Source organism: Linepithema humile, chromosome 1 (assembly GCF_040581485.1).
Source record: "Linepithema humile isolate Giens D197 chromosome 1, Lhum_UNIL_v1.0, whole genome shotgun sequence".
Classification (NCBI taxonomy): Eukaryota; Metazoa; Arthropoda; class Insecta; order Hymenoptera; family Formicidae; genus Linepithema; species Linepithema humile.
In genome coordinates this window covers 25,596,738-25,623,630 of record NC_090128.1, presented here as the reverse complement: position 1 = coordinate 25,623,630, position 26,893 = coordinate 25,596,738, and the positions used below count along the sequence as shown (strand labels likewise).

The 26,893-nt window shown below is 31.6% G+C and overlaps 3 protein-coding genes across 12 annotated transcripts in view; 2 read left to right on the top strand and 1 right to left on the bottom strand.

Moving 5' to 3' along the window:
- Nucleotides 1-5,966, top strand: part of LOC105678041 (uncharacterized) — a 36,751-nt gene extending 30,785 nt beyond the window's left edge. For all 3 annotated transcript variants that reach the window (XM_012377020.2, XM_012377017.2, XM_012377021.2), the window contains exons 4-7: nucleotides 12-156; nucleotides 245-332; nucleotides 696-1,068; nucleotides 1,467-5,966. In XM_012377020.2, coding sequence (XP_012232443.1) covers nucleotides 12-156; nucleotides 245-332; nucleotides 696-1,068; nucleotides 1,467-5,471 — 4,611 coding nt within the window. In that variant the 3' untranslated portion in view covers nucleotides 5,472-5,966. The remainder of the gene's footprint in view (nucleotides 1-11; nucleotides 157-244; nucleotides 333-695; nucleotides 1,069-1,466) is intronic.
- A 2,829-nt stretch (nucleotides 5,967-8,795) lies between these two features.
- On the bottom strand, nucleotides 8,796-19,798 carry LOC105678033 (uncharacterized). The gene is made up of 8 exons (XM_067357091.1): nucleotides 19,660-19,798; nucleotides 17,911-19,173; nucleotides 17,650-17,770; nucleotides 17,413-17,566; nucleotides 17,249-17,333; nucleotides 16,792-17,161; nucleotides 13,163-16,671; nucleotides 8,796-12,519 (listed from the first exon to the last, which is right to left on the bottom strand). Exons 2-7 carry the CDS (start codon nucleotides 18,075-18,077, stop codon nucleotides 14,800-14,802), a joined length of 2,769 nt encoding a protein of 922 aa, XP_067213192.1. The 5' UTR covers nucleotides 18,078-19,173; nucleotides 19,660-19,798; the 3' UTR covers nucleotides 8,796-12,519; nucleotides 13,163-14,799.
- Nucleotides 19,784-26,841, top strand: wcy (WW domain-containing adapter protein with coiled-coil wacky). 8 transcript variants are annotated; one of them, XM_067357133.1, is made up of 12 exons: nucleotides 19,787-19,925; nucleotides 20,283-20,316; nucleotides 22,087-22,327; nucleotides 22,623-22,708; nucleotides 23,311-23,391; nucleotides 23,785-23,983; nucleotides 24,405-24,746; nucleotides 24,820-25,043; nucleotides 25,278-25,416; nucleotides 25,741-25,967; nucleotides 26,053-26,180; nucleotides 26,281-26,841. In XM_067357133.1, the coding sequence occupies exons 1-12, from the start codon at nucleotides 19,885-19,887 to the stop codon at nucleotides 26,357-26,359; spliced, it is 1,821 nt and encodes a 606-aa protein (XP_067213234.1). In that variant the 5' UTR covers nucleotides 19,787-19,884; the 3' UTR covers nucleotides 26,360-26,841. The 8 variants fall into 8 exon arrangements, with proteins under 8 accessions (XP_012232448.1, XP_067213234.1, XP_012232449.1 ...); XM_012377026.2 differs by having other exon boundaries at nucleotides 25,275-25,416; XM_012377025.2 differs by lacking the exon at nucleotides 20,283-20,316 and having other exon boundaries at nucleotides 19,784-19,925; nucleotides 25,275-25,416.
- Nucleotides 26,842-26,893: the final 52 nt, after the last annotated feature.

Here is a 26,893-nt window from a genome sequence, read left to right as displayed (position 1 = left end):
ACTTTTTTCAGGACTCTAATAGATCTATTTATTTAAATCACATGTCCGATTTGTTGGCATTGTACATAGATATGGAATTAAAAGCTTCAAGAAAAAGTAAAGAAGATCATAGCAAAATTTGTACAAGACTTACTTCTTGTCTTTATGTATATTTAGGTATGTATTTTAAATATTACTTATTTGATTTAATTATAAAATTTTTGGCTAACTGGTAATAACAAAATTTTTTCCATATTTTATTCAGAATATTCCACAGAGCATTTGTTAGATACTTTAATAAAAATACAATTTATGTGCCGGGGTTATCATCGTATTTTAGATCCGATAATGAAGTAAGTATACAATATACAAAGATACGAAATTTCTAAATTTAAGACTGCTGATAATTTGTTTTTTAACATTGTTTAATTTATTATTTTAAATTAAATAATTATTACGTTGAAATAGTATATATATTATTCAAAATATTTTATATCGTATTTTATACTGTATATTGCATAATATATATAAATTTTACTTACTATTTTTTATAATATATTTCATAATTTTATATAAATAGATTCTGGCTTCTTTATATTATTTAAAAGTTGATATTATATGTAAAAATATGTCACTAATTATTTATTTATAATTTTAAAGATATATATGTTAAAAATTCTTATTGTGTTATATATGGCTTTTTTATTTGGTTTCAGAAAAGTAATTGAAAATATTCCAGCGCATCCCGAATCAAATATTATGTACGTTCGTTACCTTCTAATTTATTCTCTTTGGAGAAAGGTAAATAGCGATATGGCCGTGAAAAGTCAAATTACTACAACCGCAATTGCCTCTCTGGGAGCACCACCAGCTGCTTTTCCACCATGCGTGTTAGAAGATGTATTACCGAAAGTGCCAAAGGGTCAACCAAATCCAGCAAAATATCTCATGCACCAGAAATTTGACATAAGAAAATGCTGTGAATTATTTATACAGTTCTGTAGAGAAAGCAAAGGAAATATCTGGCAACAAAAAAATGAAAATGCAGCTACTACTACAAGCCCATCCAAAAAAACTACTTCACAACTGGTATTTATATTATTATTATTATTATTCTATTTTCACACATTTTGTAAATATTGTGTGTTTTGAATTATTCAAATTATAATACTAAACTATTTTTGTTCCAAATGTAATGAAATTTTTTATTTATGTATTTTATAATATAATAATACATACGACATACAAATAAAAAGAGATTACCTTTATGCAAATTATTTATTAATTTCTGTGTATAAAATCTCTATTTCATCATATTAAATAAATTTAGCATTTACTAAGTATAAGCACAAAGTAACGTGGATTTAAAATTTATTTATATAAATAAAGTTTAATTTGTGCTTGATTGAGAAAAAAATTGCATAAAGATAATATTATTAAAATCAGATTTTTTAATAAGGCAATAATGAAGTTTGTATGTCTTTTAGCTGGAAGTTACATCACGCGAAAATGAAAATAAGTTTAGTCTTGTTTCTTCAGCTAAAGCTGTGCAAAATAGCTCTGTCCCATCAGATAATTTAAAGTCTTTAAATGTAAATGAACAGACAAATGTTAAACCTTTAGGTACAATTTCTTCAAATGTTTCTGTAACACGGACTATTTCTAAACCGATGAAACCAAAAGTGCTTCCTCGGAAGAAGATTAAAAAATCTGACAAAATTTTACTAATTGATCTTACAACTGATACCGCTTCTGAAAGATGTATAAAGAAGAGAAAATCAAGAAAAATTGTATGGCTCAAAGAAGCAATAAAAGCATCACAGAAGATTAAAAAGCAGCAGATGGCTGAAAGCGTAAACTCCTTGAAGAAAGTGACTCTTAATCAACAAGTAGAAAATTTGCAGTCCTTAAATGCCACAGAAAATACATGTTTGAAGAATGATTTGAGTGCATCTACAATACGACCCACGAAATTAGATAGCGATAAAATTAAATCTATGCAACATTTTGAAACGGAACATAGAGGTACATCAGTCAGTGGTAGCACAGTACCTACAAAAACGGTGGATATGAACAGCAATGATAAAAGTGAAATTGTTGAGATACCCTGCACAGTCTCTTCTTCTGTTATCGTTGATAGACCACAGTCTAATAAAGCTAAAGCTTCTACAAACTCGTTATCAGATGTTGCAAATGACACTAATAACATTAGCAAATGTCATGATGTTAACGCTATTTCGGAGGCAAAGAATGATCAAAAAATGAATGATATACATAATACACAGACTGTGATTAAACGACTGATAGAAAAAGATACTCTGCCTGAAAGTGAAACATGTAAAAGAGTTGAAAGTTTAAGGAAAATCTGTGATTTAGGAACAGAGCGCTCTAAAACTGTAAATACTCCTCCCGCGATATGTGCCCAAGGTGATTCCAAAGATGAAGATGATAGTACTAATCATAATGCTAACAATCTTAGTACAACTAAAGATAAATTATCTCCACATGTAATTACGTCTCTGGTACACACGCATCGCAGAAATAATGGAAAGGATGAAACAGTTGAGAAAATGGAGGATACAAGTGATAATGAAAAATCTCGGAAGGTAGAAGGTAAAGAAAATATTTATAACACAGTGAATAATGGGATACAGTGTTTGAAATCAATCGAGATCGATAGTGATTTAAATAAAAAGAAATTTGCAGTTTTTACAACAGTAGCTGAAACTCATACTATAACAACTGTAAGTAATATGGAAGTACTAATAAGTAATGCAACAGAAAATGCGGAGCTACAACGACTACGCATTACTGAAAATACAAAGCAACCAAAGGAACCTGAATCTCAGGATGAATATGTATCAGCAAAATACAATGTTGCAAATAATACTATAAGTCCTAGTATAACGAATGGAGACCATTCTAATGTACAAAGAGATTTAGAAGTTGGTACTTGCATCGAAATAAGTGACGACATAAGGGATAGAAAATCCTCTAACCATAAAATCAGAGAAACTATTTTTGAAAAACACACAGCTGATAAGAAAAATATTTCTGATATCATCGACATGTCACTGTGTTCACAGGAGGAAGAAGTCAATGAAGAAGAAGATATCGACTTGAGAGTAAATCATAAAAAAGACATGAAAATCGAATCTAACAGGAATTGTGGCAAAGAACATAATATAGAGGAATTAGGAAGATCTTCTGTACTATGTACAAAGCTTGAGAAGGATCTTCATAGGTTTGACCAAACACACGATCATAAATTACTAAAGGAACCGTACAAGATATCACACACAAGAAATGTTTCAAGTTCATCGAGAGATAAATGCATTATTCAAGATTCAGAATTACAGGATAATATGGATGGACTTTCTTTGTTAGCAAACGTTATTGCAAGTCAACACGTATCTCATCTGAAAACTGAGCGTGAGTTAAAATTCGAACAAATCAAAGTCAAAGACTACGCATCGTTACGAAACTCTCCTTGTAATCAAACTACCGACGACGAAGCGGATACCAATGATTTGTCGTCGAATACAGTTTCTCAAATTTTGGAAAATCCGACTACCGACGTTATCAATAGAATAGTTGGGATTTATCCGGAGGACGCGTTGGATAAAGTAGCGCTTCACGTGGAGGTAAGATCGACAACTGATTCCGATGACCGTGAAAACGATACAAGCAATAGTGTTCCACATATTGTTCAAACTTCCATAAATTATGAGACAGACACGTTATCCAATAATTTAAGTATAGTCGAGAACAATGTACAGTCGATAAAGGAAAACACAAACGTTATATTAAACGGGGAAACGGTCATGCTGTTACAAAAGTCTCCCAATAGTAATTTGTACATCATTAATAAAGCAGTGGAAAATGCACGAGATCACAATAGTGACGATGAAAGTTGTCCGATTAAGGAGAAAAACTGGATGATTCCACCAGAAGATTGCGCATCGTTTGAAGTCGTTAACACGTCGGAGCACATTTCGTTTAATTTGGATCTGCCACAATATAGCAAAGAATTATCGTGCCAAGAAAACAAGTTTTCCGTTGGGAGGAACAAAAGTATAAAAATCGAACCCGAAGAGGAAGGTAGCCTGATGAATATCACGGAGATAAAATCTTACGGCAAGAAGGGTTCTCTGTCGGCCGATGTGTTACCAGCAACGTCGCAGATCTATCAGGATACAAACGTCGCTAACGTGAGCATCAGCAAGTCGATCGACAAACGGAAATCCAAATCCATCCTCACTTATAGGCAGAATATTAAGCAAGAGTTTAACAATCACATTGCGCCGAATTGCGGAATACAAGGATGCAGCGGAATTCACTCGCATCCGCACGAAGTGATTGATCCGCAGCATCCGCTACATATTCCGGTCACTCATCCTACGACAATATCTTCAATTTACGGAAATTGCGCTGCCGGCACGGATCTATATATGCCGTACCACAAACATTGCACCTCCGTGTCGTGTAGTTTACAGATTAATTCCACTACTTCGCTCCATTCCCACAAGAAATCCGCTAATTCATGCGGGAGGTCGCACTGCTCCTGTTTAAATTGCACATACGACATAGTCACGCATTGTAGACAATGTATACACCCTGCCACAGACTCCCACGTGTCTTGCATTGAAAGTAATTCTTATTTTTTGCCCGCACACTCGTCAGTACAAACATCCGCCGTCCAAGAGCATGAGAGGACAAAAAGCGAAGCGGTAATAAGTAAATTGTATGACGATCAAATATTGTGTAAAATAGAGCAGAGAGTATCGCTACAAAATAACACATTGGAGAAGCTGGACGTACAACACGAACCAGAAAAGTTGTTCAAGGACATGGAGAACAAATTGCCGCTGAAGAAAAGGTTGAAGGCTCAAGCTATGATGTCCATGGCGTATGAGAAATTGCCTATTAAGACGGAAAAATTGGATAACTACCCTGGAATTCCCATGATGTCCATAGCAGCCTTAGAAGCACTAGATGGTACACAGAAGCATCCTTCGCAAATCATTAAATCATCGTACGAACTATCTCCTAATGAAGAAGACAGTCCACATGGCAGCTATCATTACAACTCGAATATAGTGCGAAGAGACTACTACAAAGATATGCACATTTCTAATACACATCATAATAATGTTACGAAAGAAAGTACAAGGAATCATGAGCGTCAATTTCGATCGAACGGTGATCAGTCTAACGCAGTGTGCCTGGAAACTTGTCAGGACAGGACATTCAAGACACCCGCGCAGCGCAGAGATGTAACGAGTCCGACATCTCTGAAGCGTATAATGACGGAAACGGAGATAGAGCAGGATACTGCGTGCAAAAAAGCGAAAAAAACGCAGTCATCTATTAGACAAACGAGAAGCTCAAAACGAAACGTTCCTAAGGTAAATTATTGTTACACCGATGTTGATCCAGAATGGAATTCGTCCGGTGAGTCAAAACGAAGGCGTAAAAAGACTAGTCGATGATCAATACTATTTCATTACGAGAAGTCACTGCTGTAAAAAAGAAAAAGGAAAATAAGCAACCTGTACAGAGGACAAATGTGTTCTTCAAGCTGTGGCACTGTAAATCTGTAAATACATGTATAAAACGGAAATGAAAACTCGTCCTAGGAAGATGTAGACATAGACCGTTCAACGTGTTCAAGATTAGCGTCAGCGAAGAGTTAAACTAGCTACGTAGGAAACTCCTGCATAAAATATTTTTGATGTTTGGTTAGATATCGCTAGAGAAGCAAGTTGTAGAGAATTTTATTCCGTTAAATATCATCTCTACCTTGCGATATTGTACATTACATAAGGCTTTGTAAGATAATATTTAAACTTTAACGTTTTCCTATCGTGGTTGCAGCGACGTCTGTCGCAAACTATAATTTTCCTAAGCATAAAGTTCTTTTAAATTATTATAAAATAAGATTAAAGTTTTTGTACAGTTTTCCGTATTAAAAAAATATATATATACATATGTACATATATAATCAATGCCAAAAACAGAAATTTATGAAAACATATTTTGAAGTAATATCATTTTTGAGGTAAGGTGATTTTATATATTACAAGCGCATAATTTTATGATTTGTTTAATTTTTTACAAGTATAAAGAATGTTAATTTAAAAAAAATAATATAAAATTAAATATTTTTAATGACATCAAAAATGTTTTATATAAATTATTAATTATGATTATTTTAACTACTTATATTACTTCTTACCCCAAAAAGACAAATATTATATATATTATTATTGATTATTGAATAGATTTTATATATATTTATTGAATAGGTTTTTTTTCATGTGTGCATGATTTTTATAACGAGATAATCATTACATAAACTATAAATTTTTTTCAGTTTCCTGAGGAAGACAAATTTAGATTCAGGATTGTAATACGACCAGGTTGATGATTGAAAGAGAGTTATATAAGAATGTATAAATTTAAAAAATCCAAATACACCTTGAATGGGATACACAATGTACCAGGAGCATGTTTGCATAGGTAATTTTACAATAATTATATATACTTGCATAGACTTGTATCATATATATATATATATATATATATATATATATATATATATATATATATATATACATATATACATATGTATATATATCTGGCAATAAGATTTAGATACTAGATTTTGTAGTTATGGTGTTATTTAAATTGTGACAATAGCATCTTTCGATTTGTATGAATTTGATAGAGATACACATACAAGATTCACATATATTTTTATAGCATATGTCTCTTATTTTATATTTCAGATTAATTACCCGCTTATACTTGAGTAACTTCGGGCAAGTGTTTAATGCAAGCACATAATGTCAATAAATTCGCCAAATGGTGCAAAATTATTTGTATTGCCGTAAAATTATAAAAAAACTGAAAATGTTTCATTTCTTCCACTTTGTAATCTGTCCTGTTACTATATATGGAGACGCAGCCCTATATTATATCGAAAAAAGAGAGCTATTGTTTAATATAAACTTACATACATACAGATACCTATCAGAACAAGTAGAGTAGCTAGTCAGATGATTCATATGATGACAAGAAACTCCAGGTCCCATTGAAGAAATTGAAAGATAGTATGCTACATAACACTGAAAGTAATCCATATATTTTTCTCGTAATACAAGTGTTCATCTTTTGTTAAAATACGAGTTACGCGAGGGCGCGGTATTCTAAAAGAAAAAAAAATAATAAAATGACCTAATCGAGCTTGATAAATAAAAGGAAACCGAGGCATGCAAGAAAAATGCACAATTTAGATATCGTATAGTTACCGAGATAGAGAAGCTTTACAACTAGCAAGCATCGTATAGCTTGTTCCTATGTAATTACTCAATATTTCAGTTCATTCAATACGTCTGAACATCTTGCTTTAAGAATTGCTTATCATGAATATATGGCGTTTAATGAAATTATATTAAATTTCAACGCGAATTAAACGAAATAAATTTGTAAAAACGATTGATATAATTTTTTAAATGCTGTATATTACATTGTAAACAGTTCTCATGAAAATATTGCTCATGCTCATTGAATTGTATGTTTATATCCTGTGTTAATGGTTTCAGAGTATCTATATTACTATTAAACTCTGTTTTTGTTATAATATGTATCTAAAGCAAATTAAGTTATATTGTCGTTCTTGTGTTAAACCTGAACCAGTCAGCAACATTATATTATTCTGATACAAATGTCCTAACTACGTATGATTATTCCGAGGTAGATTTGGTTCAAGTAATGCATAACTTCAGTGCCATATCCCTATACCTGATCTCATATCTGTGATCATTAGCTAAGCTGTAGCTAACATTTTGTTGTACAAAAAGGAAATGTACCTTGCTAAGTAGTCTATTCGATAGATTACTTGTCACTGTCACACTTGTCATTGTTGTACATTTATTCGTCTCTTTGTAAAAATGATTGTAGTTAGAGAATTTTTCATTGTAGAACGCAGTACCTCTTACGTTTACTATAACGCTGTTTTCTTACTTTCAAGAATTTAAAAATTGCTATATTTCCCATACTTGACTGATAAAGGCGTATCTTTTTCATTACTGAATGTGTTTCTTATTGTTACTATTTATTTATTAATCTACAATGCGATAAGTCTGATAGGCTTAAGTTTAACACAAATAAATTTATAAGTTACTATAGTTATATAAATATAATTAGTTCATCAAAATTGCCAAAAGTCTTCATACATATGGATCGAATATAAATAGATCATTAATCATAAATAAATTATTGTATGCATAAAGCATTTATTAAGAAAAGTCTGACGTCTTAAATATTAATCAAGTTAGTATAGTATAAAGTATTTTACATCAGATGCCTCATTAATTCGTGTTCATCAAAAATTCAGTATTGTGTATGCGTAGAACATCTCTTTCGTAATGATAAATAAACCTGTATTTACTTATATTTGTACATTATGTGCATTACATAAAATGTCGACCGCATAAAACTGAGGTAAATATACTGTGCATATGAAAATATACTAATATATTTACCTCTATAATACTCACTGGAACTATAGATTCACCGCTATTACCTATGAAGTAAGGATAGAAATGTTAGAAACTCTCAACAGGGTAAATGTTAATATGCTTTTGATGCTTGCAGAGAGCAGTGGGCGAGAGAAAGAGAGCATCGGGTTCATTATATTTTACATAAATATGTATACTTCTTAACTAAAAAATAGAATATAGTATACTTCTGAACAGGGTAAAAGCGAAAAATACTCGGCTTATAATGTCCGTTAGTTTACATAATACTGGCATCACCTTTAATTAGATGTTAGTTTATTTTACACGTGTATCTAAGGATCATAATTTTTTTTTTTCAACCTTAGTAAAGCGTACGTTTTCCACATGAATAATGCCACTGTCCAAGATCTGTAAATATATTTTTACGTATATGCCGATTAATGCCGTTATAATGCAATTAATTTTCCATGCAAACAAGATAATTGAATCTTTGGGCAACATTCAATACGTTTTCGATATACATAATATAAATATATATACATATATATATATATATATAAATATATATATACATATATATACATACACATATATTCTACGTTCTATACTAGATAATATAAACAAGTATCTGCGAAACATTAAATATATATAGTGAAAAAAGATGTACCGAATGCTTTAAAAATGGCAGTAGTAATTTAACGATCTTGCATACAAATACCAAATTCTGCATTTTCATGAAAATAGCGTACTTCTTTTTACATTGAACTCAAATGTCTCAGAGCTAAACACTAAACTTCTAAAATTGATTTTGTACAATTGCGCGTAATAAATGAATAACTCGATTATATTAAAAATTGAACTCTTTTATTCTTTTTTCAGTCTCTGCATTGTTGTACATTATGAATTTAACTTATCACAATACAATCTTTTTACACACAGGACGCAACCAATATCGGAAATTGGCTAATAATCTCTCGCAAGTTTATAACTATTAATCACGAGATTTATGAACAATTTCATATAGGAAATATTCATCTCTTCTACATAAAGATCTAAGTTACATAAACTTAGGGAATGTATCATATGACTACTTATAAAATACCCGTCTAAACATTATTATATTTTATAAATTTAAATGTGTATTTTAATATTTTACATAATAATATGAACGGCAAGTAAACAAACTTGTGTTAAAAAAATATGTGAAAGTATCATCTAAACATATTTTGCTTCTTTTTCATGTTATTCCTTTCGGGGAATATAACAACTTGCATAATTTGATACATAATTCAATAGTTTATATTACTCATTAGAACTTTTATAACCAGATCTACGACTTTTTTTTTACAAACTTCATAAAAAATTCCTTATACACTATATACGGTATTTATTACATATATTTTGTATATAAGGGCGATTTAAAAAAAAGATGCAGCTGTGTTCTTAGGCCTTAAAAAATAAAGTTGTATAAATAAATATAACATTTTACTATAAAACTTGCAGAAAGGATTTAGAATTACATATTAAATGGTTGATATGTAAATTCAACAAAAACATGTACAATATAACGCAATAAAAAGAAACTTTTCAAGCCTCCATTGACATCATCCCCAAAAAAATAAATAGTTGTCAAATAAAATAATATTACTGAACAATTCTGTTACAAAGCAATGTTGTTGCTTGTGTCAGAATTGGCGTTTATTTACTATTTATGTGTAACGATTGTTTGAATTGTACCATATTGAAATATTTATCTAAACGCAATTTTTGAAACCTGTTTATTAGAACATCATTGTTCTTAGTAGCATAAAATATAAACTTTGTCCTATAAATTATTTTTAATTTATCTACATCTATAAACTTTCAAATGCAGTTTCTCAAATTAAATTCTTTGAGCTATATCTTTTTAGAATATGAGTGAGGTGTAAGTTGCCTAATGGTGAGTGTGATTCTTGCAATATAAAATATTATTTAAGTTATACAGGATGACCATAAGTTTTTTTACGTACGTTCTACTTATACGTAGAGCATATGCTTGAATTTATAGCCATTCTGCATATAATCACATAATTTGTAATTTTAGAAATATAAAATATTTTCTTCTACAACTTATACACATGCATTTTAAAATAATTATTGGATATCTAAATCACAAATATTCACAAGTTTTTTACATATATTGTTAAAAGTGTGGAATTATCTTAAAATAATATTTGTACTTAATGTATTTTTAATCATTCAAGGAATTATTTAATATTCAACAAAAAAAATTATCCTCTTACAGCTCTAGGTATGACAAGCTTCAACCCAATAAGTTTATTTGAATTGTAAAATTTACCATCTAAAAAAATAAAGTATATGAGAAAATAAATAGGAAATATGACTATTCTTACGGGTAGGTTGTACTACTATTAAATCTTTTGCGTTATATCTCAAAAACGAGACAGAAACAAGACATACATATGCAAGAATGTATAACCTCATGATAACAATTTTTTATCTACGAAATTGTTTTAAAGCAACTTGCTGAACTCTATATGATTTATCAAATTGTCAGTAGAATTTATGTCGTATTTTATAAATTCATTTAAGCAAATTTGTGACGAAAAATCAATTATATGGACTCCAAAATTTGCATTTTTAATAACATAATCTATGAATATAGCTAACGTTGTCAAATTTTAAAATATTTTATGGAATACTATCAGAATAGTAATAATTCGTGTCTTTATCGGAGGAACTTTTATCTGCTTGTGAGATATAATATAAAGAATATAAAGAATCATCAGTCTCTAAATCAAATATCGACAAAAAAAAATGTACACAGACCAAACAATTCTCAACATTAAATGTCACAGTTCTTTATATAGAGAATTCATCAATCTCATCGACTAGATAGCAGAAATTCTAAGTTTCATCTAATAATATACAAAATATTTAAATATAAGATTATTCCTAAATATATTTCAAATTATCCCATTAAATAATTATTCTTAATAATAATCAATTATTTTTTAAAAATAATTTTATAAATAAATCAAGACTTCGCACAAATCATAATTTGATTAAGATTCGTTATAGAAAAGTGCACAGTAAAAATAAATTATATAAGAGTAAATACCTTTATTGCCAAATAGCAATAAACGCGCACAATAAAACAGGCAGAATCTTTAGTGATTCAGTTTTGTCTACTGCATACTATCTTGCTAATTATAAAATTAAGCTATCAAAGAAAAATATGGCAGAGATAGTGTGTGTGTGTGTGTGTGTATGTGTGTACTAGATGTGTGTGTGTATATATATATATATACTATGTAAACTATTTCTAATTAACTTTGTAAAACTGAATTGTGAATTATCCGGATTATTCAGTAGTAGCATACTCGGAGGCTGTTAGTTTGAATAATATAGTCATTAATTGTTTTGGCTTATCTAAAATTATAAAATAAAATATTCTATTTTTTTAAATATAATAATTGTGAAATCTTTTACTTATCTATTTCTGTTATCTATTTTCGCAGTAACTATTTCAGAAATTTAACTTTTACTTTTTATTTTTTTTATTATAGAGATCAGTAAAATAGTTGGTTTCATGTATCCTTATTTTTCAGAATATACTTCATTCGCATTATTTGTATTCGTTTAACAGTTAAGCACAACACGTATATATATTTATATATATATATACATAAAATATATGTTTCTAAAAAAATTTTTCAAAAGTACTATCTGATCATGTGACATGTTAGTCTATAATAAAGCATAACTCAGAGAAGCTGCCTTTGCACAAACTTCTAATGTTATCTAATATTATGGATTGTGTCTGAATAACTGTATGAAATGTAACGTTGTATGTAGATTTAGTTGTATTAATAACTTGAAACCTATTAAGATGCGTGTTCTTCGGTGTCGTACGTTCAAATTTCTATCACCATCAAGTTACGAGACTTAGGATGCATTATGCAAGTAGGCAAGAATTAGTGATTTCTTCAGGATTATACAACAATCGATCACGCTGCAAACAAATAAAACAAAAACGGTAAATATAGATTTTTTTAAAATTAAAATTAGGTATTTGCGGTCCGATTTTGCTACATGAAAATCATATCAAATATTTTACTCCGACAAGGTACGGAGAAAATAACTCATTCTCAATAGATCTATTTATGTATATCCTTATTACTTAAACAAAGTAAATAAAAATACAACTTTTTTTTAAACAAAAATCTTTTAATGTATTATGATCACACGTTGCCATATATATGTAAAATTATTTCAGGCTTGAAATATTTATATGTTAAGAAAATTAGACCGCAAAGAACTAAAACATATATTGTAATATAGTTCTCATTCCAAAACTCGCTATCCATGTATAAAAAAATAATTCATCCATATGTAAACAAAATTTAACATCTAGGAAAACTCGTTCTTTGTCAAAATAATTAGCAAATCTATGATCGATAAAAGTAGTTGCTTCAAAATTGATTTTTTATGGATGTTTTTAATAATTTATAAAAAATATTACAAATTTCAATTATCTGTCTTTGTGATACATTACAATAAAATCTAATTATTCTTTTATTTCTTTTTTGAAAATCTCATTATAATGGAGGTAGCAGTTTTGGAATAATCACATAATTTAATTAATTAGTACTCACCTACTAATATTAGTTTTCTTTTTTTTTTCTTTTCTACGTAAGCTCTGTAATAAAACAAAAAATTAGTGATAAGCCAGTATATGGCTCAGATCTTACATAAGAACTGGTTATCTTCAGACAGATGATTTAGATTTTACGATACTAATAACTATAAATACTTGTGACTTGTAATTATAAATAAATATCACAGTAATCAATCTTATATTATTCTAATCTTTGGCATGCATCATCTGTGTACTAAATGTATTTTTCATAATTCTTCAAAATTTTGCTAATACTTTCATAATAAGTTGTAAGATTTTTAAAAATATTGCGTTGTAAAAAAATGTACAAGTGTAAATAATCTTCAGAGGTATTACATCTTGATATTCTTCCATGATGCTGCAGATATTACAAATGTAGAGATAATAATAAAATATTATTGTATGATGTAAGAATATAGATAAAAATGTCAAATTACCTTTTATTGTGGATAGTGAAAGCTCTTTTTTTCGAACACCATATTAGTTCACAAAATAGATAACTTTGTTATAGCATCTAAAATGGACAACATAGCGATCCTTCTTTCTTTTATATGCTTCTTTAATAGATGATAACGTAGTTCATCTGATAATCTATGCCTTAATGATATTTCTTAACTTACGGTCTATGGTCATAATTAGTTATAATTCAGTTATAATCAGTGATTTAATCTTAATTGAATTGTTAATAAGATTCAAAATCTGTATCTTATACAGTTGATGTTTAAGCAGAATCTTTCCTTTGCAATATTAAACTTGCTGGTAGGTCTGAGTATATATATTCAATATAAAATTCCTTAGAAAATTCTTTTATCATCTCATTTCTCAAAACTCGAGATTCTTCAAGATAATTTTTTTCGTATAAACACCACTTTGTTAAAATTGTTATTGTAATTTCTTTCTTCACAGATGCTTCTTCAGTAGATGGTGATTTATTATGTCTGACAGTTTACTCCTTAGTGATGTCCATAAGTGTAATTCATGTTTTGAATTAACCATCTCGTTTGAAAAATTAAAAAAAAAAAAAAAAAAAAAAAAAAATGACCATTAGAATTCAAGGAAAATATATATTTTACATATTATGTTGAGGCCGATTTCTTCTTTGTGACATCAAGTAATTTGTTAGCAAATTTGATAGAATAGTTTTGGAAGTGGAAAATGCATTCAAATATTGATGCAATATGTTTATAAACTCTGTCTATAAAAGCCTTCAATATCTTCCTTCTTGTAAGAATACTTAATTAAGGTATATAGTTATTTAACTTATCAGGAAGAGTACCGAAATTCCACGACTTCTTGAAACCTCGAAGTGCAATATCTAAATTAATTAACAAAGGCGCTCGACATTGTGACATGAAACTTATTTCGATTTACTGACATAGACTTATCAGACTTGGCTGGTAATCGTAGAAAGGTATTGCCCTTATTTAAACAGAAGGTTACAGGTTCCACACTACTATCAGTAGCATCGTTTTGATTATTGCACGAAGTATCCTTTTTGTTTGAAAATGTATCTGTACATATAGTTTCTAATTCATATGGAGATTGTTTCAAAGGTAGTAAAAAGTCAGCGGTGTCATTCGATAAAATATTTTCCAGAGTCTCGGTTTGGTTGTGTCAGAAATCGATATTTTCAAAGTCATCTATACAATCAATTTTCATTATCTCGCTAGCTTCCTTTGTATCCATTTCGAAAGAATCGATATCGAATGCACAAAATTCGGAGGAATATAACCGATCGTTTGACATCGAAGTATCGCAATCGCCTCTTCCCTGTTGTTCCTTCATTGTTGCTTTGGAATAATTACTGGAGCTATCTTCATAATCACATTTTTTCTTATTATCAAAATTGACATATTGATCATCCCATGATGATCCTACAATTTGATCTTCGGTGAACGTAGTTGAGACGATACACATGTCGTTTGAATTATCTATACATTCTGCTTTTTTCTCAGCGTTTGTAGTCATAATACGTTCATCGGTAAGATTTGAAACATAAACGTATTTACTGTGGTCATCGTGGTTATCGTAGTCATTTAACATGTAGATTACATTTGTATCATAAGGTAGCTCAACATCATTTTCGTTATCGTTAAACATATTATGCAAAGTATCCTGTGTTTTTATCAAATCGTCATAATTAATTTGGGGCATGACTGCTGACGATTGCTGAAGAAAGTCCTCCTGAGTTTTACTTTGGACATTGTTGAATAAGTAATCAGTATTCGTTATCCCATCCATTTCTATCTTCGGGAAATTTTTCAATTCATAATCCTGCACTTCTGCATTTGAACCAATCTCGAAAGAATTAATATCGTGTGTGCAAGGTTCTGAAGGATGTATTCGATTGTTTAATATCGAAGAGTCACAATCGTTTCTCTCTTGTTGTTCCTTCATCATAGTTTCGGAGTATTTAGCAACGTTGCTATAATCATTCATTCGTACATTATCAAAATGTTGACTGTACAATGCTGGTTCTATAATTTGATCTCCGTTAAATGTAGTTGAAACGGTGCACGTATCGTTAGATTTATCTAGACATTGCACTCTCTTTTCAGCGTGCATGGGCATAATACGTTCACCAATATGATTCACGACATAAACGTGCACATCAACAGGCATAGGCACTGTTTTGCAAGTTATGTATTTTTGCGCTACATTACAATCTGCACTTGCTGGTAATTCTTGCTTGAAACAATGCTGATCTGCATTACTATTTTGGCACATCTTAAATACAGATATTGTTTCCATGGCACTTTCTTCCTGAGAAGTTAATACCTCCTTATTTTGCATTACTGGGTTGCTATACGAACTAATTACATTTCCTGTCACGTATGTTACATGTGATGATATATGATTCTCTGGTTTACTTTTGTTCAACACATTTGCCGTAACTTTGATATCCTTAATATTCTGATCAACAAACATTGGTGATTTTATGTAATGCGAGTTGTAATCATGTTGTTGTATTTCATTTTCCTTCATAAAATCCAAACAAGTATGTTCATTTTTTTGGAGATCAATACAATAAACATCATTCAATGAAGATTTGTTGCTATTTGAAATATAACTAACTTTGTTATCAGAAATGAACTTGTGTTCAAAACAAGTGTTTTTGACTGAGATTTTGCTGCTCTTATTAAAACTTTTCTTATTAGCTGCCACGAGCTGACTTGATGAAGATTTTAAATGATTGATATGCTTTTTGTTTTTTTTAATGTTTTCCTCCATGATTCTTAGATATCCCAATTTAATCTTCTTTCTTTTTACTTTGCTTATTTCGACATCTCCAGTTATATCAATAATTATAATTTTGTTTTGTTTGTGTTTCATTTGTCCTGCTTTTTTCTTATTTTTTTTTAATGACTTATTTCGGTCGATACTAGATGTATTATGACTTTGCAAATCACTTATATGGTCTTTACTTATTTCCTGCTTAGATCCATTAGAATTACTCCAATGAAATAGCGAATTTATTTGATGTTTCTGAAAAAATATCGTTCTATATATTAAAATTATACTTTTTGTACAATAAATGCAAATATTTATTTTTGCAAATAATGTAAAATAAAATACTATTAAAAGAGCTAAACAAAACTACATTACCTGAAATTTTGAAGAAGTCTGATTGATACAAATCATTTTAGTACGTTGTAAATCTCCGAAATTATTATCCATTTTGTCTTCAAATAGCAAAAAATGATCAAGAGTATGCTTCAGATTTACATGTAATAACCATGGTATTTCATTATTTGCATTTTTAGGCGGTTTAGGCACAAATTTTAATTCATCTCTCAATTTTGGCATGCGCGATCTTAATAGCTTTACAGCTAAATCATTAATTTTTTTCTTTTTGTTAGAAGTTTCTTCCACTTTCTCCCACATTTTAAAGGCGAGCAAATATCTGACATAAGCTATATCAGTTATAGATTTAGTTATAGATGTCATTTTTGTTTCAAGATTAGCGAAACTCTTCCTATATAATAAAATATATATTTAATGTTACCTTAAATTCTGATATTTACAAATTTGTTTGTTATATGTTAAGGAAGAGCTTACGTACATAAATATATGATTACAAATTTTTGTATACTTTTCCATGTTTTTAATTCTAAGTAATACCTTGAAAATATGCTCTTCCGAGTTATCTATAAACAATTTCATGTTAGATACAAGAATTATCTGTCAACAGAATCAGTCTGTATGAAATTATTTCTACACACTTACTTAAGTATATGTACAATGCTGCCAAAATTCTTGCAGCAATTTTAGAATCTCTAACACTGATTGGATAATGATTGGAAGTTTTTAACTCCATATCTATGTATACATTTAATAAAGCTGACATTTTATTCAGATATGAACTATGATCAGCTATGTCCTGAAGATGAAAAATTATAACACACATATATCTTTTATACTCAATTCTGCAATTGGACGAAAGATAATTAGAACTGATAATACCTGTTTTATATCAAACCAATACAAGTGAAAGAATATTAGCACATTATTAATGTGCTTTTTCAAATTGTAAATGACTGCATTACCAAACTTGACATTGCTTGAAATGTTAGAACGAATATTCCTGAAATGTGCAATTGTAAATATGTATCTATGTACTTTTCTAAAATAAACTGATGTGTAAAATTTGTACTTGTAAAAAATAGTTACAGATACATTTAGAGATAAAATTTAGTTCTTGCTAATTGGTGTAGATGATCTTACTGTGTGTAGAACAAAAGTGATTCTTCAAGATGTTGATAATTTCTACTTCCTGTGGATGAACGTATAATTTTATGGAATTCTGATAACCATGGAAAGACTTCTTCAATCGCATTTGGAGTTTTTGAACGCTCCTTTGCAGTTTTGCTGTTCTCATATTTAGAAGTCATATTTGTAATTGATATCTTCCTTTGTAGTTTCCTTATGGCATAAATTGTTTGCAATTATGACTGTATCGTAAAAAATTATAAATTAAGTTACCAAACAGTTTTACAGTTTAATATAAAGATAAATTGTTTGATCAATCCTTATTTAACGACTAAAACAGATTGAACAAACTAATGCTTATATCATATTATAATCATTATAATAAATTCTAAAAATAAACTTTCATAAAAAAATAATAATTTTTCTTGTACTTTATATTTAATGAAATATAAGATAATGTATAAATTAAATGTTAAAGTGTTATGTTCAAATAAAACAATTTAATAATAACTAAAAAAATAGTTTACCCAATAAATAATAATCTAACTTGCATAATAATTACTGGAAAAGTTAAATTATTGAAATCAAAGTCCTGATATATTTAAGAAGATACTTTGAGTGTCAATAAAATTCTTCGTTGTAGAAATCGCATCAAACACGTTTATAGTTACATGTTCTTATATGTGGAATATGCAAAAGTCATTTTTGTGCAGCAATAAACACGAAAATGATAAAAGTTTGCGAAAAAAATATATCTCTTACAATGCTTATCGTACCGTGACTTCTTCGTGTGTTGAAGCCTGTCAACGTAGAGACTTTTTCCCGGGCGATGTCTCTTCCGAGTTGCATCAGAATCACGACGGGGTTTCGTGCCCGGCAGTTGCCTTTGTATATTATGCGCACCGATTGGAACGAAGCTAAATTACAGCTTACCAAAGGATTGTAACATCTTGAGATTTGCAATTATTAATATCGATAGACACGTTTTTTCGTAGTTGCTACGATGACACATACTCAACTGCTGCATCGTGTGACCGACGTCACAGTGCGCCGCCTATAATCCTAAGGGTTGAAACTTGCACTTTACTTTGCAGGCACCATTGGCAGGCACGCAACCTTTCTCACAGTTGCGCAGACGCAAATGGTAAAACTTGACGCTTCGCGTCGATCTGCTGCGACGCCACCGTGAGCGTAGACTGCAGAGCTTGCGCAAAACGATCGTTGTCATCACATCAGGAATGTAACTTTCGCGAGGACATAGCTAGGGCAATTCGCGCACTGTAATTTGCAATAGAATGGGCGGTATTCATAGTCCGTTCTTATATTCAAGATCGTCTTAAGCACGAACTTATATTCGCTCTCTTCGTCAGACACAATCTATGTGTGACGAAGAGAGCGAATATAAGTCCGTGCTTAAGACAATCTTAAATATAAGAACGGACTATGAATACCGGCCAATGTCTATTCATTTCGCATATTAAATATTAGAAAAAATATTTTCAGTTAAATTTTCATCTTCGTACGGAAACAAAGTCCTGTTTTATACAGAACGTTTACAATACAAAAATTAATACAATTAAGCATACAATTTATTTTACTATACTCGTTCTACGTCATCTACAGAAAATTGCAACGTAACAAATCTTCAAATATTTTATAATATTCTGCATGTATATTATCATTGTTTGTACGTTACATTTACAAAAATTTGCAAAATTATTGACAACGATCATCATACGAGTGTATCGTGCATCCTTTACGTACCTGAGACTTGGCCGAAACCCCCACCATCATCGACTGCTCGACGGCACACTCCGTCGCATGAGTGGTTCGTCTAGATTGCCGGTTAGCGGCCGAGCACGTATGTGACATGGCGTCCGGGTAGAAAGAAAGTTAACTGCTAAATAAGCGTTAATGTTGTTTTTATGACATTGACCGACCGAAAAGGGAACATCCGAGGCCGCGAATTTCCCACAGACACTGGCATTGATGGTAATGCATGCGAGGAAACCGCAAAGGATCAGCGATGGGTAGGGCTCTGCCGTCAAATACCCGATACTGACACACGACCAACCTCTCTTTCTCTCTCTCTCACTCTTTCTCTCCCTCTCATTGTCTCTCTTACTCTCTCTCATACACCATCTCTCTCCCTCTCTTTGCACCAACTCGCCTCACTTCCGACGTCCGTCCATTCGTCCGTACGATCCACTCGACTGCACACACGCACCGCAACACTCACTGCCACAACTCGCTGCACGACGTTTCGCGACACGACGAATTTCCACGATGGGAATCCGTTCAGGTGCCGTTCCCCGTGGAAACGACCGCAGCAGCGGACAGCGCGCCACGACCTCCCTCACTCACGGCCCGTTGTCTTATGATTCCAGGTACTTCGAAAAGCACCAGGCCCATCCCTATCAGGTAAATATCTACCTCCGCCGGAACGATTGGTGGACCGAAGGTTCGGAGGGGGGTGTAAGATTTTCTTACACTTCGACGGCAACCTCACGTCGTTCTGATCGCTCGTCATCGTCGAACAACACGCATTATTTTCGTCCGCGAGTACGCGTCGTCGCGCGTGTGACACGTTCGAAGAAGGAAGGGCGAGATTGTTCCGGTTCTTGCGCGCAGAATACGTGACCGAGGGCGTCAGTGACAGCACTCTTCCCTGCAGAAGAGCTTCAAAGTTCGTATCCATCTCTTAACCATCGTCGAGCCGCGCGCGCGACGGTCCGCTGTTGCCTTTTCGCAGAAGAAACTCGCGGTTTCGGACAGAATCGATAACGTACGCTCGACGATCCCGCGAATTTGACGCGGTAAAATCCAGGCGACCGTTCGCGTTCGCGCTCGTCTTTTACGTGCCTACATTTCCGCGAGATTGTTTGTTTTTCTTTCGTACACGCTCACGTCTTGTCAGACTCGTCCTCGTCATTGTGTCGTCGCGATTCTCTCTTGCAACGGTGTTCCAATTTCTCCGTACGATAGATTTCTCAATTTCGTCGTTCTGCAGGTTGAAGGATCAACGGCGTTTCATCTAATAGTCGCGATTAACTTAATTACTAGCAATTTGGAGTATCCTACGTGTGAAACTCGGTCCGCGGTGCGTTTTAACGATGAGGCTTTGTAGGCAAAAAGAATCAGCTCTGACAAGTGGCATTTCAGAGAATGTTTTTGTCGATATGTACGTGCTCGTTCAATTAGGCGCATCATCGTGATGCGAGTAATTACGTTGAGGTACTTTAGGTAAATTTATGGAATAACTATAATTAGTTTTAAAGAGAGTTATATCCATATTTTTCATTGATTGTTCTTTCTTGAGTCATACATCATTTATGCTGAGTGAAATTAACAATTAAATATGCATGTTCGCTCCGGTGCTTTAAATCAATCCACACGAGATGCAAAGAACGGTAATTAATCAGAATATTGCTAAGTTTTTACGTCTAGTATACAATAATGTCCTGTTAGTCTTGTAAACATAACCTCACTTTTCGAAAAATCAATAATTTATTCTAGCAAGTAATGCTTCAAAAATGTTTGAGTATCACTTTATTTAGAATCTTATTCCAATGTCTTTTATTTTAATAGTTTTTATTATATTTTGGCTTGTATTTTCTGTTTAAGACTATTGCCAATGTAACAATTCTAATAGTTTTTTTGTATTTAGAACATCTTGAGTATATTTTAAGATATCTGTTTTTAGAATGCAATATTAAGAACTATTTGTCTTATAGTTTTATTGAGATGTTTAGACAATTAACAAGACCTGTTGGCATATATATATGAAAGTGATTTATTGATGTTTTTACAAAATCATTGGTGACGATGTAGAAACAGCTAACGATTTAGAAAAACGCAAAGATTTTGTAGAATTGTTAAATCAGTCATTTTTACTATGAAAAATATTGCTTAATATTCAGTATCCAATTATTTGTTTCAGCTTCTTTCCATATCGTTAAAGTCCAATCAATATAAACTCTTACACACATCATCCTCACCTATCCATACACACATTCCTGTGGACAGTCATCAGACCAAACAGTCTATTCTTAAGTTTGATTTATCAAATCTGCAATATTTAACGTTAACAAACTTACATATTCACAAAATGAAAAACATAAGTCTGTGCAATCTTGATATATCTTTAGTTGCATGAACCCCTTGTTCGCTATATTAATAATCTGATTGTAGAACGCGAAATACAGCAGTTCTAAGGGTGGCTACTCATCTTCGACCACATCGTCGGATAGTCGCTACGAGGGACGTATGCGCGACTCTCCAAATGGTAACTCTTACAGTCCAGCCGGCAGCTTGGGAATGGGCATGGGGATGGACCGGGATAGCCCTCGGAATTACACATCCAAGCCTCTTTACAAGAAGGAGAGAGAAAATAGAGACTATAAACTATCCTCCTCTAGGGACAAGTATTCCGGTAAATAATCTTTGTTGCTCTTCTCAACATTTCATATTTTATATTTTGAAAGACTAATGAGCGGTAAGAGAGAAGCGTATATTTGTAAATATTATTGAAATTACAAATACAATCAATTCAGTTTTATCAATTGTACATGAAATGTATAGGTTAATGATAGTTTTCATGTTTTTTGCAGTAATACAATTTTTCTTTTATTTGTGTAGAGTCTCGTCTCCCTCTTCTTTCTTCAGTATAAAAACAGAATTGTCTCTTAACATTTTCAGCTGTAACATGCTTGCTTGCATATGTGTAGATTGTGCACGATCCCCAAAAGACAAGAGAAGCCGTGAAAGCAGGGACTCAGAACACAGAACCAACCACGATAGGAGTAGTGGAGAGGTAACATATCTAATCAGCATTAATATATAATTTAACAATTGCTATAATGAATAGCAGAATGTGACGCAACAATTATAAATGTTGTAATTTCTCACAGTTGCTTTAAAAACTAAAGAGAATATTTGATTTATTATATTCTGTGCACAATGAACACATTTCATTTGTTATACATATTTGGTCTTACTTATTCCATGTGTACGAGATATGCATGAAATATAATTCACAAATAATATTGTTTTTTAACTTGTCAGAGGAAATGTATCAAACCAGCAGTGTACATGTCGCAAATTTTTAATTAAAAAAAACCTTTACATTTACAGCCTGAGCTGTAATATTACATAAATTGATTCTTTAGCATGTATACATATTTTAATATGTCTAATATGTCAAAAATATATATCCCTTGTATAAGAATGGACTGTTAGATAATTTACATATGGCCACAGTCCTTGAAAAATAATATTTACAAAATTATTTATAAAATCTTTCTAAATAAAGCATTTAATATGCATTATGAGAATTGTGCATTTTTATTGGATAAAATATAATTTTTGGATGCATGCAATATCATAAAAATAATATGCGTATTCCTGTCTCTATAGATTTTACATCCCATAAAATTATCATCAAATTCATCAAGAGAATCTTCATCTCAGAGAAAACCATCACACAATTCCTGTCAGGTCAGTGTGATATTTACATTTATTTCTGTCAGTGCATTAATCAATTCAAAATTCTAAATTTATGTCAAAGTTAAAATAATATAATTTACGTAGCATGATTAATATGTATTTTATTAATACATTTGAAAATTTTAATTGACTAAAATATTATTCGTTAATATTTTAAAAGTTTCTGTACATTATTTTTTTTCTATGTTATAGTGAATTATTTCTGTTTATTTTGTTTATAATTTTAAGCAGTTATAATGTATTAAGTGCAAAAGGAATTGATGAAAAATGATAGCCTCAAGAACGGAAGAATGTAGCTTCAACTTTTCGACCAAGTCTTGGAATTAATGCAAATACTCTCCATGTATTCAATTGTTTCCGGAAATTTTAGAACAGTCTGTTTAGGATAAACGTGGTGATGAGCGAGGAGGTGCAATGGAACGTACAGCCAGGTTTGGCGATTGGTCGGAACACATGAGTTCATCGGGAAAGAAGTATTACTACAATTGCAAGACGGAAGTTTCTCAGTGGGAAAAACCACGGGAATGGGTCAGTCGAACAGATAATCGTCAACGTCAGTCTAGTGACTACTCCTCTAGGTCAAGTAAGTCCAAAAAGTCTTCAAAATATCAATTTTTGTAATTATCAAATGTATGTAAAATATTATATAGTAACTGAAAAAGCTGTAAATTGAAATTTTTTACCCAAATGAAATACAAATTAAAAAATTGAGCTTTTTATTTTTTTGTATATATAGCTTAAACATTTAACTACAGAAAATGTATTTAATTTTTCTTATCTTGGTTAGAATTTAGTATAGCATGTCGTTTGTTTATACTGTTTATCGATTTAAACAACAAAAAATTGCTTATTGCATTTGCATTTTTAAAAAGAAAATTAAGAAATACACTAGAATTATACTAGATTATATTGTGTGTGCAATTGATAACATTTTATATATTTCGACAGAAAAAAAACTGTCAAATATACGGAACTGTTCAAAATCTGGAATTTTTCCTGAACAGGTCATGATAAACATTCCAACTCGCGATCAAATAGCAGTAGCAGTATGCGAGATGGTAAATCGTCGCGACAATCTGACAAACGGGAATACTGGAGCTCATGTGGCGGGAGCAGTGGTGGCAGCAGCAGAGATGATGTTTCTGCGAGAGAGAGGGAACGAGAGAAGGAACGGGAAAGAGAGCGGGAACGCGAACGAGAAAGAGAATCTTGTAGAGAAGAAGCTGGCGTGGAACGCCAAGCTCAAGATATGGATATTTCGCCAGGCGATTCCACACCTACTTCGGAACCTTTGACATCCTGCGCTCACGATCCACTGCCACAAGGCCCTGTTCTCTTGGCCACTGGTACATTCTTTACTGATTAATTTCCTTCAATGTTATATAAATTTGAATTTTAATGATTTTGTGCTGTCCTAAGCATTACCTCGGTTAACATCCCATCCACCGTCAACGACATCACAGACGCCTGGAAAACTTAGTTCGCCCACGCAACAGCAAGGAAACAGTAATGCGCCGGGACCACCGGTGTCACTGGCAAATCTCCCAAGACTACTGTCGCAAATCACGGGCAACAAAGAACAACCTGACATCACGCCACAGAAAGCATTACAGACAATTTCAACCATTTTACTGTCCAGACAAGTAAGAGAATCTTACTTAAACTCTGCTGAAATGAGTAACATGTAATGTTTTTGTCACACAATTTTTAGACAATTAAAATTATTATTTCAATAGCTGTATTCAAGAGCATATTCCTTGGTTTTCAAAAAAGTATATTAGTATTATTAATTGCTCCTTTTTTCTGCTTTAAAATGCATACGAACAAAATTTATAATGTTATTATTTATTATCTGCTTATCGCTTTTAATGTAGCAGTCTACCGGCGGAGACCGAAGTAATAGTGGAAGTGATGTGATGGTTCCGCTAAAAGTTGATACAAGTGGCAATATTACCAGCGAGGGTCCACCTACTCCCACACATTCAGAAACCCAGGATTGTGTCGACGCGCGAAAATGTAAGTCCCATTATTTGAAGTTCGAAAATATTTATTTTACTTTATGTCAATTAAACAAAAGTTTATTTTCTTATATTTGCTATATTTTGGCCAATAAATAAATAATATTTCTATAATTTTTGGGTAGGTTTATAAAATGTCTGCAGAATCTTATCGCAAGATTTATTCGTGACATTTATTTTTCTTTATTCGTTACACAATACTAAAATTAAGTTTCAAAGAGTTGTTTAATCGAATAATTTCCGTTTCTATAATCTTTTTGTTTCCAAGTATTTCTTTTTGCATATTTGTGCTCTCTATTTTTTTTTTTTTTTTTTTTTACAGTAACGAGTCCTGGGGGGACAAATTCCGGAGTACAAGGTCTGAGTTCGTTGCAAAGTCTCAGTACATTAGGTTCTCTTGGGAATTTGAGTAATACAGGAGGCTTACAGGCATTATCTAGAGTGCAACCTCCCTTAACACCCTCTTTAACACCATCGCTCGCTAATCATTATCGGGAAGATTTGACGCAACATGTGCGTGCCTTTCCCGCTGATATTCTCGAAAAACAGGTGAGAATTTGACATTTTTTAGATAAGAGTTTTCTTTAAAAGGTTTTTCTCGTCATTTCTTAAATGAAACAATTTTTATGTTCAGGCACAGAAACTTAGTGAGGAAGCACACACGATGGGCAGTTTACAATCTACGAGAGTATCTGCCGAGTTGAAGACGGCACGATCGATAGTGAGGCTGACAGAGATTCAAGCAACGTTGCAGGAACAAAGGTAAGTATCTTATTTATTCTATACTATTTACAGGACATTTAATAGATAGTTTATAAAATTTGTATTGATTTATGAACATCTCATTTATTCGCTATTTTAGGATATTATTCCTCCGTCAACAAATTCAAACGCTCGAGAAGTTAAAATCCCAAAATTCCTTCATGTCTGACGATTCTTAGTGTAAGAATCTTTATAAAATAATTATAATTACAATCTATAATTAATTCAAGCAAAAATAAAACATGATTATTAATATTCTCATTAATATTGAATAATTAAGATTGTACCTAAATTATAATATCGTAATAGAAGTGATATAATAGCGAATGAACATGGGCTCCTCAGAGAGGATCGGCTGGATCTAGTAATCAGCCAATGAGTCTTAATAATTAATTATTAACGAATTTATTATTAGCGAATTCACCTCTCTGAGAAGCACAGCAGGCCTATCCAAGTCGCAAACACAACTCTAAATGAATAGAAAAACGAATCAATTTTATCAGTTCAATGCAAACTACTGAATTGTATATCTGAATTGTCCACATCGTCTTGTATTTACCTATGTTATACGTGTCAATGTTTCATATCCCAGGATTAAGCGGCATTTTAACTAGTTGAAACATTTTCGTTGTAAATCTCGGAATAAAATTCGTGCCACAAGTTTTAATACAGTTCTTTATCGCCATAGTCTCACTTACCTAATCTCCCGAATT

Coding starts and splice junctions, on each gene's coding strand:
- LOC105678033 (XM_067357091.1), bottom strand. CDS start 18,077: ATGACTTCTAAATATGAGAACAGCAAAACTGCAAAGGAGCGTTCAAAA. Junction 17,771..17,910: donor TCACTTTTGTTCTACACACA/GTAAGATCATCT, acceptor TGCACATTTCAG/GAATATTCGTTCTAACATTT. Junction 16,672..16,791: donor AGACTTCTTCAAAATTTCAG/GTAATGTAGTTT, acceptor ATATTTTTTCAG/AAACATCAAATAAATTCGCT.
- wcy (XM_012377024.2), top strand. CDS start 20,182: ATGGGAATCCGTTCAGGTGCCGTTCCCCGTGGAAACGACCGCAGCAGC. Junction 25,044..25,274: donor CCATTTTACTGTCCAGACAA/GTAAGAGAATCT, acceptor CTTTTAATGTAG/CAGTCTACCGGCGGAGACCG. Junction 25,417..25,740: donor TTGTGTCGACGCGCGAAAAT/GTAAGTCCCATT, acceptor TTTTTTTTACAG/TAACGAGTCCTGGGGGGACA.